The sequence below is a fragment of the Onychomys torridus genome, chromosome 2, assembly GCF_903995425.1.
Source record: "Onychomys torridus chromosome 2, mOncTor1.1, whole genome shotgun sequence".
In the NCBI taxonomy this organism is placed as follows: Eukaryota; Metazoa; Chordata; class Mammalia; order Rodentia; family Cricetidae; genus Onychomys; species Onychomys torridus.
The window spans coordinates 105209548-105224670 of record NC_050444.1 but is presented as its reverse complement, the minus strand read 5'-3'; the positions used below and the strand labels follow the sequence as shown (position 1 = coordinate 105224670).

The 15123-nt window shown below is 40.5% G+C and overlaps 1 protein-coding gene across 2 annotated transcripts in view; it reads left to right on the top strand.

Moving 5' to 3' along the window:
- Nucleotides 1–15123, top strand: part of Mllt3 (MLLT3 super elongation complex subunit) — a 268589-nt gene that overhangs the window by 140029 nt on the left and 113437 nt on the right. For both annotated transcript variants that reach the window (XM_036179447.1, XM_036179448.1), the window contains exon 3: nucleotides 13703–13785. In XM_036179447.1, coding sequence (XP_036035340.1) covers nucleotides 13703–13785 — 83 coding nt within the window. The remainder of the gene's footprint in view (nucleotides 1–13702; nucleotides 13786–15123) is intronic.

Below are 15123 nucleotides of genomic sequence, written 5' to 3'. Positions count from 1 at the left end.
TGAATTTTGATAAGTTTTATGTTTTTATAGAAATCTACTCTAGTCCCAAGGGATCTGATCCCTCTGTCTTCTGTAGGCACCAGGCATGTACATGTTGCACATACACATATGCAGGCTAAGCCCTCATGTGCATGAAATAATAAAAGCAACAAAGCTAAAAAAAAAAACCACAACAGTAACAGTGATATGGGCATATGTATATTAGTTTATGGGCACATGTATGTTAGTTTTTGTCACTTAGTATATTAGAGGATATCAGTGTTCTGTTACAGTGTGTGCCTGTTTGGGAGAGAAACTAAATGTGATAGTAGGTTTTTAACACAGGAAATGACAGCATAAAAAGAATGATTTGCCCCCTTGGTTATTAAAAAGAGATCTGTATTACGGTATGTCAGTTGTATGAGACAGTAGCTAAAAGCAGGCTAAGTGAATACATGTATATAATATACTTCATCAGATTCACCCCATTACTCTCTTGTTTGCCTCCCCAACTGCCCCCCTTCCATAAGGACAATTTTTATAAACAAAACCATACAAACTCTCTGTGATAACAAAAGTCTTTGTCATTCATATAATAATTCATTCACACTATAAAAATTTATTCATATAATAATCTCTTTCTTATTCTCTGTATTCCCCACATCTTCTCATAGCTAAGTTTGCATTTTGATTCTGCAGGTTGTGTATGTAGAGAGATGCTGTCAGCCATACATGTGACTCCTCTGTAGACGTTGGTCAGAACTGGTGGCAGGTTGGCAACAAAGCAATGTAGGCAGAGACTGCCTACAAACCAAAGGTTCAGAAACCGTAACTAGTGCTTTGGTCTTTATACCCCCTTTCCTTTTTTAAGTAAAGGTTTCTGTAAAAGCATAAAGCTGTTATCAAAATTTATATTTTTATTATTTCTATATTAATATTTTAATTTTTTGTAAGTTTGGGATTTATTTTTAAGCTATGATATAACAGGGGCGATTGCAGGTGTAGGTTTGCACCCAAAATCCAGTAGCTTTTTAACAAGAGTGGGTTCTTAAGGTGATTGGAACTATAGTCACCTCCAACCCGGGTTACAGTTTATCGGGAACACAGTCAGTGAAAGCTACTGTATTTCCCTTGTAGTGGAAGACCTTTCCTTCAGAATTACCTGAGCCAGCATCTGCTAGCAGCGCTTAAGCTGCGGTCATAATTATTATCTTGTTTGACCTTTGCCTATAAAATTTGGTTTGAGTTGTGTTCTTCTCTTTGGGCTCAAGATTCAGCCATTGGCAAGAGCTTTATTTAATCTCTGTTGAGCTATCTCATCTCCTTCAATAGGGCATAAACGTATTCATCAACCTATCTTTTATATGTGCAGTCAGGAATACTATTAAGATTGACTGCATTGTGGCAGGGTGCTTTGTATTTAAAAAGTAATATAATGGGCTTCAATGTGATTAAGAACAGGGGTTACTGCAAATGCAATATATAGTAAAATCACACCACTGAAGAGCTTTCTACATAATGCACTGTGCCTAATGTGCAAACAGTTGATTTAATTTTCTGTCTTACTTCTCTAAAAGCATGGTGTTTCTCATAAATGCTACCCATGTATCCTGTTGTTTCATTCTGTAACACATGAGTTGATATGCTACTATAACTCAATTATATCAAGTCCTAAGGAATGAAATTTCTATTTTGATTTATATATATGAAATGGGGTCTTGTTCAGCAGATTTAATCTCACTCCATGGTAAGAATGGAAATGAGAAAATGAAAATCTAATTTATAGAATTTTTTTTATGAGACAGCCTCTGTTTTTAAAAATCAGTATTATTTTAATGGTCCAATAAATATAAAATTTGTCTCTGATTATGAAAAAGCCTTTACCAGAATGCATTTGAAACAGTTCAAGTGTTGGGGCTGAGTGTGTAGCTCATCCTAGAGTACTTGTCTTGCATGTTTGGTTGAAGCTGTAGGTTCTGCCCCCAGAATTGTAAAACAAAACGCAGACCTGGGTATGGTGGTGCATGCCTGGAACCCCAGTACGTGGGATGTGGAACTACAAAGATCAGGATCATAAAGTCTTCAGTTCAAGGCCAGCATAGGCTACCCGAGACCCTGGTCTCCACACTCCACAAGCAAATAAATATGTGTGTGTGTATGTGTGTGTGTGTGCTCACACATTCATGTATGCACTACAAAAAACCAATTCAAGTGTAATGCTGAATCCTTGTTTTGTTTTATCTCAGTTTCCTGATTTTGGTTATAACAGATGTGATAATTAGCTGATAGATGTTTTATGCTTAACTGAAGCTACAAAAACACACTATACATTCCCTTTCAAGTTAGAAGTAGCACAAACAGTTTGTCTTTACAATAGTAGAGCGATGGATGCTGAAGCAACCTCTGAAATGGAAGTTGCTTTCTTTGTGACGACAGAGGTCCAAAGCAATTGTTTAAAAAAAGGTACTTGGAAACAGATCCATGTCTCTTGATTTCCTGCTAATTTTTCTTTTACTACAGCGTGGGACTTAAAGTGAGATTATTTTTCCGTTTTTCTAGTCTGTTCTGTTGCAGCATTTCAGCACCCCTAATTTTACAGTATACTTGAAATGTTAGCAGAGAATGGTTAAACTAATAAAATATACAAATATGTATATTTTAGGCTGCTTTGGAGAAGGGTTTTAGGAAAGTCCAAAACAAGTTTCCATGCCTTTTCAGTTTGTATTTGACTACTTTTAGGTTAGTGAGTGTTCCTCAATATCTAGAATGTTCTCAGTGTTAGTAGGGATTATCTCTGAACTTTACGAGTCGGTGCTGTTTTTAAGCATGCAGGAGCTATATGAAGTAGGACATAGTGTCACTTCCATGCTACAAATGATGGAACAGAATGTATCATGTGAATGTCCAAAGTGACTTTGCAACCAAAGGTCCCTTTCAGCAGCCCTGGGTATTGACCACCGTTGGTTCCTCCCTTTCTCCCTCTCCATCTCTCTCCCTTTTGCCATCAGTCTGTTGCTGAACTCAGTTTCCCCGTGGGCCCTTGATTTAGGTGAGCCAAATCCAGATCTTCAGGAAGCCTTGGGTGTGCTCCAGCATGCCTGCCTTGGTCATGGGTCCACACGGATTTTCAGCAGCAACTTCACTTCCTCTTGTTCCACCTTCCTGGTCAGGCTCAGTTTTCTCTAGTCCCCATCCTCTTGCTTACTCAGGCAACAGTGCTCCGATTGCAGTGTTTGGATACTGGTGTTTCTTTCCGCAAAACAAGAGGTTAGGGTTTGTTGTTGTGTTTCTGTCCTGCTCTTGGATTCTGGGTGTTCTGGGAGCTAAAGCAGTCCTCTACATGGACAAGCTACTCAGTGCTGAACACTGCACAGAGACCAAAAAACGTAGAATCAGTTAGATGCTGAAAAGAAGTCTTGTTTTTCTTCACTCTGTCTGTAAAGTTAGGACAGGTTTTGATCCTTCTCTGGAAGTGGTTTTTCCCTATTGGAAAGAGAATAAAGCAGAAATTAATTGAGAAGCGAAAAGCTAAGTTATTGCCCTTGCTGGACCGCTCTCCTTCGGTGTTTCTGTGAAGTTTGATTGTGGTGGTCTCAGCTGTTTATTTTTGTTGGAAATGGGTTTCGTATTTGATTTATTATATTTGATTACTTCATAATGCACGGCCATGTCTATCACCCGAGCACAGCTGGTAGCTCTCTTGTGTATGGCACCACTGATTGTTCTCTGCCTTTGGAAAAGAAGAACGCATCAGAATAAGAAATTGAATTGTAAGCAATAGGAGAGAATATTATTGTACTGCCTTTAGAAGTGACTTTGAAGACACTGTATACTGATTTAAAGGGGGAGGGACCCTCATTTTGGTGAGAGGATATCTTTTTAATATGAGAATGTGCTTGAGAGAATCTAAATTTTTCTCTCCCAGTATTCTGAATGGTCACCACTCCTTGTATTCTTCTTCTGAAACATGCATTTTTTCATTGTCACGTGATTTTCTTACCCTAAGAAGATGATGGCTTTGCACTTGTGAGCTTTCATCTTTTTTTTTTTTTTAATTGCTCTTAAAACCCACTACCTTTTTATTGCTAAAATTCTTCAGTCTGGATGCTTCTTTTATACTATTCAGGAACTCTGAGATTTCAAGGGACAGATTTTTATTTAAAATTTATTTATTTGTCATTCAAGACTACATTATACATATTCCTAAGGATATGTCTGGTTATCAAGTCTTAAGAAGAATCATTGTTTTCTCGGGAAATTTAAGGTGTGAGAAATGGGACTGTGAAATGACAGGCAAATCTGTATGGCCTTACAAGGTGGATCTGGGGTGGAGAAGAATGCAGTTAGACAATTTGCAGAGAAGAGTAAGAAATGAGTGAAGGAGCTCAGATGAGAGGTCATGGAAGGATAGGCTTTTTCTACGGTTCTTTGTATGTCTTCCTGAGTATCAATGTAAATGTTATTTCTTTTCTTACCAGACCCACCAAAGCCTTTGTCTTGTTTTTCTTTTAAAGCTCACATGTGACCTGGTACACCCATTCTCAGCCTGTTTCATTGTTGCTCTGCTCTAGTTTCTCTGTAGCTCCATTCCTTGGTATTTTCTGCCCCCAAGCCTCAGAGGTATGTCCCCCTCAGAATAAAATGCAGCCTTAGTTGTAGCGTATCTGGGGCGCAAGGCTGGGTCAAACACCACTGTCAGAGGGGTTTCCCATAATGAAATCATTAGGTGTTATTTCAAAAATAGAACTATTCATTACCTTTTTATGTACTTGATTTAAAAAAGCAAAAGGAGGCTGGGCGGTGGTGGTGCATGCCTTTAATCCCAGCACTTGGAAGGCAGAGGTAGATCTCTGTGAGTTCAAGACCAGCCTGGTCTACAGATCGAGTTCCAGGAGAGGTTCCAAAGCTACCCAGAGAAACCCTGTTTCTTTAAAACGAACAAACAAAGTGCAAAAGGAGGTCTGGAGAGGTGGCTCCGCAGTTAGGAACACTTGCAGAGGACACAGATTCCATTCCCAGCACCCACAAGGGAGCTTCCAACCATCTGTAACTCCAGTTCCAGGAATCAGACAGCCCCTTCTGCACTTCTTGGACACCAAGTACATACACAGAGCACACCCACCCACACATACAAACAAAGCCCTTTTATACATAAAATATACTTGAATTAATCTTAGAATAGAATTTAAAAAGCTACAGAGAAGAGCTGTAGACATACAGCTTTTTTGTGAGTTTTAACACTGGGAACATTTCTCAGTTGCTTCCTTGGAAGGTCATTCTCTGTATAGCAAATGCTGCCTTTTCAGACAGACGTGAAATATGACTATTTTGTCTGAGATTTTGGTGATTTTTCTTTCTCTTTTTTCCTTTTCCCCTGAGTTCCTTATCTTTTTGTTTGTTTCTGTTTTTTTTTTATTTGAAGGAGATAGAGATAGATAGATAGATAGATAGAGAGAGAGAGAGAGAGAGAGAGAGAGAGAGAAGCAGAAGCTCTCCATGTCTGACCTACCCTGTCCTCTAACCCAGTTTTCTCCCACCATAGCCTCCCAACTGCTAGGATAATGCTCATCCATGGCATAAAGGTCTCAGTATTTTTCCATCTGAATAACTCTCCATAGAAATTAGGTTTGTCTCTAATATGAACTTTCTAAAGATGTAGTTTTGCCTTTTCCCATCAATTAGCCTGGAAATGTATCTCCATTGGACTAATTGTTTAAAATTATAAAAGCAATTTCATGTGCTTTTGGAGGAAATGTAGGCCAAGTTGCTGGGAGAAGGATCAACATTAGCTTGAAGGATTGTTGACTATTTCTTAGCAATTCATATTGTTTTCTAGTTTGGGACAGTTTTTGTTTTGCTGGTTCATTTGTTATAGTAAGTTCCTTGAAGAAATGGTTTGGAAGTAAGTCTTGTTTTAAGGTTGTGATTGTATTTTCTTTTTTAAGATGAAATTTATTTTCTTAACTTTAGCTACCTGGGCTTGGCTGACTCTGACAGAATTCTTGATAAAAGGCAGGAGATGTCACTCAGTTGATAGAGGGCTTGCCTAACATACCCAAGGCCCCTAGTAAGACCCCTGACATCATGTAAGCCATAACAAAACACAATGAAGAAAGCCAAAAGCTTATGTATATGCTTAAAACAAAATCCCCTCTTGGAGATTGTATCAATCTTTTTTTGTTCCTGTGATAAAATACCATGAGCATGAAGAAAGGTTACTTGGACTTCATGATTTCAGAGGGAGAATCTATAATGGAAGGAGAGGCTTGACAGTGGCTGGCTAGAGCAGGGAGCTGAGAGATCACATCTCACCCCCACACAGGAAGCAGACAGCAAGAAGTGGGGAGAGGCTATAAATTCTCAAAGCCCACCATCATTGACACATTCTCTTGAGCAAGGTTATACCTCCTAAAGCAGTGGTTCTCAACCTGTGGGTCATGACCTCTTTCTGGGCCACACATCAGCTATTCTGCATATCAGATATTTACATTACAGTACAACAGTAGCAAAATCACAGTTATGAGGTAGCAAAGGAATAATTTTATGGTTGGGGGGTCACCACAACACGAGGAACTATATTAAAGAGTTCCAGCCTCAGGAAGGTTGAGAACCCCTGTTCTAAAAGTTCTGTAACTTCCCCAAAGACCTGAACCAATTGTTCATGTCTATGATCCTGTGGGGGACATTCCCAATACAAATCAGAGCACACAGAGAGTCTAAAGATATTCTGAACACGCATGTAAATATTCTAAGTTACCAGCAAGTGAAGTCATCGTATGAGAGTTTTGCAATTTGGCCAACTTAGAGTGGGGAGCCCATAGTTTAGATCTAGGGCTGTCCTGTAACACTGACATAAATGACCATTCTTTTACATGTGTAATTTACACCTCCCATAAGCTGTATTCATATTATTTTGTGCCGCCATTTTCAAAATGTGATACCTTTTGTCACACTCTGCTTGACATCTTGGCCTTGTATCTCTTCTTTTTGACTCTCAGGCTTGTACAATTCCCACTTTTTGAAGCTTACATTAAAGTTACATTTTACTAATTCAGTCCAGTTTCATAAATGGAGGACTATCTTTTGGGTAGAGGTTGATGGTACCAGTTATATCAGGACTAGTTTTTTACAGTAGGGAATATAGGAGAGTACAGAAGAGGAAAGCCACCATTTGGTTCCACAGTGTTAGCAGAAGGCTGTCAGGAGGAGGTGCTGTTTGAGTTGGACCTGGTGGTAAATCTGAAGGAAAGAGACTGGTGGTCCACTCCTGCTGTAGTCAGTTGGCTGTCTTTAGTTGGTGTTTCTAAAGCTTTATGAAAAATGTGTTGTGTCCATAAAGTTGTTTGTTGCATTTGGAAAGGATTATATTTCAGAACTGCATTTGAACTTTTAAAATGAATAAGGTGAAATACTCCACAATACAATTGAAAAATTCCCTGATTTTATCTTTAATCCCTTTTCAGGAAAATGAAGAACATGTAATAAAAACAAAGGGAGAAAAGTTTGTTGCTCTGTTGTTTAAAAACAGGCAAAGTAGAAGCAGTGATGAATTTCTCTCTCTGGTGAGGACTCATGTAGCTGAAAGTTTTCCCCAGGTGAACACAAACTATCAGCTACGTTCATGAGTATGTGTCGTATAAAAACAAATATAAAGCCCAACTGTTGATCTTTTTCTTTCTAGAATGTCATACTGCACAGGAATAGGCCGTGTTTAGGGACAGTGTGGTAAGCTATTCCCTGATGTTGGCACTAGACTTGCTTCAAGAAGCTGGTCCACAACCATTCTTAGCATGATGAGATGAGCAATGCTGGGCTCTGTGTTCCCCATTTCTGGAGACTCTGATGTGGTGGAACTCAAGCAGGAAGGGAAGAATTGCAAAAATGCTCAAGCTGGAAGCAACAGTTGGCACAAAGCGATAATAACCAGTCTATATAAAAGGAAACCGGTGTGTTTCCTTCCTGAAGAGCTCTGTGCAGTAAATAAAGGAAAACCAATAATTATCAATGGACAGCTGAAGTATTCAGACCAGCATAAATCATAGTGTCTGAGCAAATAGTCTAGAGAATGGCTCTGGAGGGGAATTTACCAGCTGTTTTCTTGAGAAATAGTGAGAAAACTGTTGCCTAATAGTATCTTTAATGCTTAAATGAAGGTCTTTTGCATTTGATAAAGGATTTTTATAGGACTTTTTTGAAACCCAAAATGGGTCCATTTATTGAATGAATTAAATTTATTTTTGTGCCGGGCGGTGGTGGCACCCGCCTTTAATCCCAGCACTTGGGAGGCAGAGCCAGGTGGATCTCTCTGAGTTCCAGGAAAAAGGCGCAAAGCTACACAGAGAAACCCTGTCTTGAAAAACAAAACAAACAAACAAAAAATAAATAAATAAAATTATTTTTGTATATATAATTTATAGCGTGACTACCAGTTTGTTTAGTCATATAAGAAACTTTCTGTACTAAGTGTATCTCTTTTTGAAACCCCTTTTCATAAATGAGGACAGAAAAATTTTCAGCAGGAGTTTACTCATTAATAATTATATGGATTTACCTTATTCTTAGTTAACAAAGTTATGGCCTTTTGTCTTCCTATGTGTTTTCCTTCCTTTTGTATGATATTTCAAGATCATAATTAAATAGGCTAATGTTCAGTATGTATAGTTAGCGTTATGCCATACATTACATATCTGTGTTGTGTCAACTGTTTTGATGAGCAGTTTTAGGAAAGTACTATCTATCCCACAGGAATTACTCTTTAAGTCTAATTCTGCTGCTTTTATAGAACTTGCTCAGAGACTTGTGTTTAGGATTCTTACGTGCTAGAATGAGGGAAGTCCCCAGATTTTCAAATGAGAACTATATATTTATGTTTATATCGCTTTTTTTTCTTTTTTTCTTATGTTGGTTTTATGTAAAACATTTTGGGCTAGGAGGTAGCTCTGTCAGACAAGTGTGGGGACCAGCGTTTGACCTCTAGAACCAATGTTGAAACTGGGCACATTGGTATGCTCTATACTCCCAGTTTGGGGAGGGAGAGGCAGGCAGGTCCCTGAGGTTTGCTGTCTGGCTATCTTAGTCTTAATGAAGCACCAGGTCAGTGAGAGATCCTGTCTCAAAAATAAGGTCCATGGCTGAGCATAGTGGAGCACACCTTTAGTCCTAGCTCTTGGGAGGCAGAGGCAGCCCGATTTCTGTGCATTACAGGCCAGCCTGGTCTACAGAGTGAGTTCCAGGCCAGCCAGGGCTACATAATGAGATCCTGTCTCAAAAAACGAAAACCAAGCCAAAACAAAGACATAGTGTTTGAGGGGGAAATGATACCCAAAGTTGACCTCTGGCTTCCATAGGTACATGCATGCATACTTGCATGAACGTACACATATGTACATTTACACACATACACACAGTTTTAATTTGTCTTTTAAACATTTTTATTATGTTTAAATTTAGTGTGTGTGTGTGTGTGTGTGTACATTCAGATATGTGTGGAAATCAGAGGATAGCTTGAGGAAGTTGGTTGTCTTCTTTCCTTGTGTGTGTTCCAGGGATTGAACTCGGGAAGTCATGTTTGGTGGCAAGTGCCTTCACTGGCTGAGCCACCTTACTGGCCCTATTGTTTACTTCTAATTAAGAACTCAGGGTACTGTATAGATGTTGTTTGTTTTAAATGAAAATTTAAATTTAAAAATAATTGAGGTAGAAGTTAATAAATATTTTCTTATGGAAACAGACGTTTAAAGAATATTAATACACAGCAGATCACTTCCTTTAGGAGGCTGAAAAAATATCCCAAGATTTCCAATTCGAAGACGTACCCACTAACAGCTGTTTCCTATAATTGGAGCAATTTGCATGCAGAATAGAGAAAATGAATTATACAAAAGGGTGCAGAGAGGAGCAGCTTTAACTCCCCAGCGGGTGCAGCAGCCCACAAAATAAACTTCCTTCAAACGACACTGGCATGATTAATCCCAAGCAACCTGGACACCAATACTAACGTTTAAAAATATTTTCATTAATTCTTTGAGTATTTCCTACAGTGAAATTGCCGTTTTGCAAGAGCCCCACAGCTTAGAAATGCCACCAGTGTAGTGGTGCCAGCCACCAGCCCACTGGGTGGGGCTGCATGTTCACCCCAGTGTTCAGGTCATTTGAATATTCATGAAGGTTGGCAGGTGGTCAGTGGATGAGTGACTGCCACTACTCTGGGTCTTCTTGCTCTTTTTCTTTTTATTTATATTAGAAAAACATACAAGATAAAGTGAGTTGCTTAATTCTTGACTTTTTCTGATGCCAGTTTGGGAGGAGATTTTCATCAGGTGATCTAAAGGAGATAGTTGGACATTAACATCCTGCCTTCAGCTGGTTTGGTGGTCCATGCCTATCTGTAATCCTTGTCCTCAGGAGATTGAGGCAGGAGGACCCAGATTCCTAGGCCAGCCTGCGATACACGGTGAAACATTGTCAACTAAAACCACAGACAGACCCTCGTTGTCCTCCATGTCTGTGGAACCACATTCCCGTCTGTGCCGTGTATAGCCAATATTCATGTAAATCAACTTGGTTTCCTGTTTGTTTGTTTTTTAAATAGAACACATCATGTTTATAGTGTTCCCTACATAATCACCTGCACATTGCAGCTATGCTTTCAGGTGTGTAGATGGTGATTTTTTTTTCCTTTTAGAAAGAAAGCAGAAACTACGTACGGCTCTCCAGCCTCAGGCTGTGGATCACAGTCCTGTGATCCAAATCCAAGCCTCCCCTCTCTGTTTCCATTTTATTTTCATCTGAGAGGTTATGTGGTGATTGGATATCTTGGGGCTGGATTTCCTGGCTTGCATGAGAATGGGTTTATACATGGAGCCCCGTGCTGCATTGTGTATATGTAGCATCTTCTTGGTTCGTTCACGCTGTAGTAACAGCGCACAGTAGACCTGGTAGCTTAGAAACAGGAGATATTTATTTCTTGCAGTTCTAGTGACCTGAAGTCTGATGTCAGGGTGCCATCATGTGCAGATTCTGATGTGAGGATCCTGTTTAGGATTGCTGATGGGCTTCTTGCTGTGGCTTCACATAGTGGAAATGATCAGAGAATCTTTGGATTACTCCCAGCAGCAGCAGCAGCAGCAGCAGCAGCAGCAGCAGCAGCAGCAGCAGTTCTTTGAGAATTTTGCACAAGGAGTTGAGTTTTGACCATTTTCACCCCCACCCACCTCCATTCCTCCCAGCTCCACCATCCCTTCTCTCCCAACTTTGTGTCTCCCTCCCTCCCATCATGTCCAATTTGTGCGGTCCAGGTGTGCACAACTCTGTAACCTTCCACTGGAGCATGGTCGACCTACTAGTGACAAAATTCCCAACATCCTCAGCTGTAAATAGCTTCTCTGCTAGGAGTGAAGTTCCATATCCTCCTCCCTCTCCAGACTGGGGTTGGGACTTGCTTCAGTTTGCATAGGGCTCCTCGCCACAGCTGCTGTGAGTTCATGAATGCAGCTGTATGTTGTGTCCAGAGGATGTTGTTTCTCTGTGTTCACACACTGCCTCTGCCTCTTACAGTCATCCCCCGCCTTCTGCAGCTCTCCCAAGCCTGGGGAAGAAGGGGTGTAGGATAGATGGTCCGTTTAGGGCTGAGCAGTCCATGGTCTCATATTCTTTGCACCTTAGCCAGTTGTGGCTCACTGTGTTAAGTGCATCTACTGGGAATAGAAGCTTCTCTGAGGGTTGGAAATACAGAGTAAGCTCCTTCATGAAGATTTTACCTTTTTTTTTTTTTTTTTTTGAGCTGAGGACCGAACCCAGAGCCTTGCTCTTGCTAGGCAAGTGCTCTACCACTGAGCTAAATCTCCAACTCAGATTTTACCTTCTTAATCACCTCTCAAAGGACTCATGGGATGCCATTACATTAACATCAGAGATTAGAGTGTCAACAAGTGAATTTTGGGGAACACAAACATTCAGTATATGGCAGTCACCACGCTTACTCTTCAAACTGTTGAGAAGAGGATTCCAAGATCCAGAGAAGTGAGGTGGCTTTGTAGAGGAAGACTGGGGTCTGAACTAGATGGTCGATTGCACTCAGGTGTGCCAGCTGTTGCACCCTGACCACCTGACCTATGCTCTAATTTCCCACGGTGAAACAGTGTGTATTTGTTTTCTTTCCTGTCCCTGGGGAGAGGGGAATAAACAGGTTAGAAGGAACTCTGTTTAGTTTCAGAGTAGTGATTTGGATAATTACTGCTTTGGGTGGGTATAAGGAGGTACTCTGTGGGACAGAGAGACTTTGGGAAGAAATTGAGATTTGGATAAATAAGGAAGAGTGAAGGGGAGCATTGAGCATTAGTGGGAAGTGCTCTGCATGTTTGAGGGGAAGCAGAGTTTGAGTGAAGCACAGGGCTGTGGTGGGAAACACAGGGGGTGGTGGTGGTGGTGGTGGTGGTGGTGGTGGTGGTGGTGGTGGTGGTGGTGGTGGTGGTGGTGGTGGTGGTGAGGAGCCTGGGAAAGTGACCTGGGCTGCTGATAAAAACTCAGTGTACTGGAGTATGCATCTTGACATTTAGCATATCCAGTTTTACCTTGTCACATTATGAAACCACAAGCTGGGTGGTGGTGATGGTGGCACACGCTCTTAATCCCAGCACTCAGGAGGCAGAGATAGGTGGATCTCTGAGTTCCAGGCCAGCCTGGGCTATACAGTGAGTTCCAGGAAGGGTTCCAAAGCTACACAGAGAAACTCTGTTTCAAAAAACCTGAAAAACAAGAACAAAAACAAAAACAAAACCAAAACACATTATGAAACCACCTGCTTTTAAAGGTACTTACTATACTTTGTGTGTGTGTGTGTGTGTGTGTGTGTGTGTGTGTGTGTGTGCGTGCGCGCGCGCGCACTTGAATGTTAATGTGTACCACATGCATGCAGAAGCCTGCAGAGCTTAGAAGATGGCAACATATCCTTTGGAACTGAAGTTGTGAGATGCCATGTGGGTGCTGGATACTGAACCCAGGAGTTAAGATCAAGTGCTCTTAACTTCCCAGCTATCTCTGTGGCCCACAACACTTAACAAGAATACATTCAGTTAGCTTGTGATTGATTTTGATGTAGGAAATTTAGAGGAATGAAATTTCCTTTCCTAAATTCTCCAGTTCTCTAAGATCTTGCTTTAATTTTGTTTTATTCTAATAAATGTGAAGGCCTTATATATTCTTACCATGTGATTGGGTTTTGAATGTGTTGTGGTGGAATCTCATGAAAACATATTTTTGTGACCTGGGAAAGATGGAGGCATGAGAAGAAGTGACAGCCGGGTCTCGGGTCTTCTGAGGAGGAAGACCACCCAGGACAGCTCAGACAACAGAGGCTTAGGCAGGGAGTGAGTTTCCTCAACTCCCAGATTTGGATGTTTCTTTACCTAGGAAACTGCAGTTCATTTGGTTCTTTTGAGCTTCGATTACAGGCCCTGTCCTGCTTCTGAGAATTATAATTAAGTCACTCACTGTGACCATGGTTGACTGTAATGAGCTATACTCCACCCAGATTTTAATTAAAAAATACAGATAGGAAAATTATTGTTCTGGGTCCCAGAGAAAAAGAAATCAGAGACTCAACTGTGACATGAGAAAGGGCTGTGAAAACTGGACATGTTATGGATGGTAGAATGTTGATGTTTTTAACATGTCTTTCTGTCTGTTAGTCTCATCTTTCCCATTTTCCTTTTTAATTTTGCAGTGTGCAAAGATCCACCTTACAAAGTAGAAGAGTCTGGGTATGCTGGTTTCATATTGCCAATTGAGGTTTATTTTAAAAACAAGGTATGTAATCTTTACCCATTTCTCTCTCAGAAGATCTTCTGTTAACCAAATTATGTTTAAAATAATCATTGATAAACACTTCTCACACTATATAATGTTAAAGCAAAACGACGGAAGAATTTTGGTTACCACAACTCTTTAATCATATAGGAAGTGGCTGTAGAAAGATAATTTCAACATAGAGTCAGGTTATATAAAATGCACTAAATATTCCTTGGAAGAATGATTACCATTCTGAAAAACGTGAGAGAGGTCATAAAATAGAAAAGACGAAGTAGAGTTTCTCCAGGAAATGTTCCTAGTCTTGTCATATCTCTAGAATTTTTTAGGGTTACCAAAAAAATCCTGTATTATCTTTAGATGATAAATATATGTGGCCAGTATATAAAGTTATTTCAGCCTGAGGGACTACGGGTTCTACTGCATTTAAAAGATGCCACCACGCGTTCGGAGCAGAATATGCAGAGTATATGCCATGGGTGATAACTGAACCTCTCTGGGGTTTCCCTTATTTGTCACTTGGGGAGGTAGGGGTGCTCACTTCAGAAAGTGGTTAGAAAGATTCTATATAAGGATGACATGTGGAATATTTGTAACACGGTCTCAACTATAAGTGTACGTTTGTTAAGTGCTGGTCTTCTTTTCAGCGTTAGTTTTCTTGGTTTTGTTTATAAACATGATAGATTATTGCCCTTTTGTCTTGGTGCTATACATTTGGAGACGAGAAGGTACCGAATAGCACTGTAGACTGCAGTGGGCCGTGTGTAAGTAGTGAAGCTAATAGACCTTCCACTAAGAGCCCAGGCCCTTGCCTGCCAAAGCTGCTGCTTGCTGCTTGCTCCTCTGTAGTCATTGGACCAGTGATTTTGGTTACCCCCAAGGAGAGCATTCAGCTTCATGTCAGGCCTGCAATAGTGCCTGCAGTTACTTACTTTTAATTCAAAGGTATCATAGGTTCTAAATGTGCCCTAAGATGAGACAGGTCACTTTCAAAATAAATGCAAAAACAATCAAGAAAACACAAGTCTGTTCTTTAAGCCAGCATTCCATTAAGTCTGGTCCTGGAGGCAGCAGCAGCAGCAGCTCCCAAGAGCAGATTAGACAGACATTTTCACAGTCCACCAGATCCCTGGGGTACAGCATCCCTGGGGTGCAGCCTAGAAATCTGCATACTTACTTCACAGATCATGTTGGATGACTTTGGTGCTCAGGACAGGATCAGAGCCATGACAAGCCATTCGTTAAAGAATGTTAAACCTCAGGATTTTCCACAGCAACAGTAGCTTTTCTGTGTGTACAAGGCTCAGCCTTTCAGCTCATTAAAGATTTCCTTGTGAC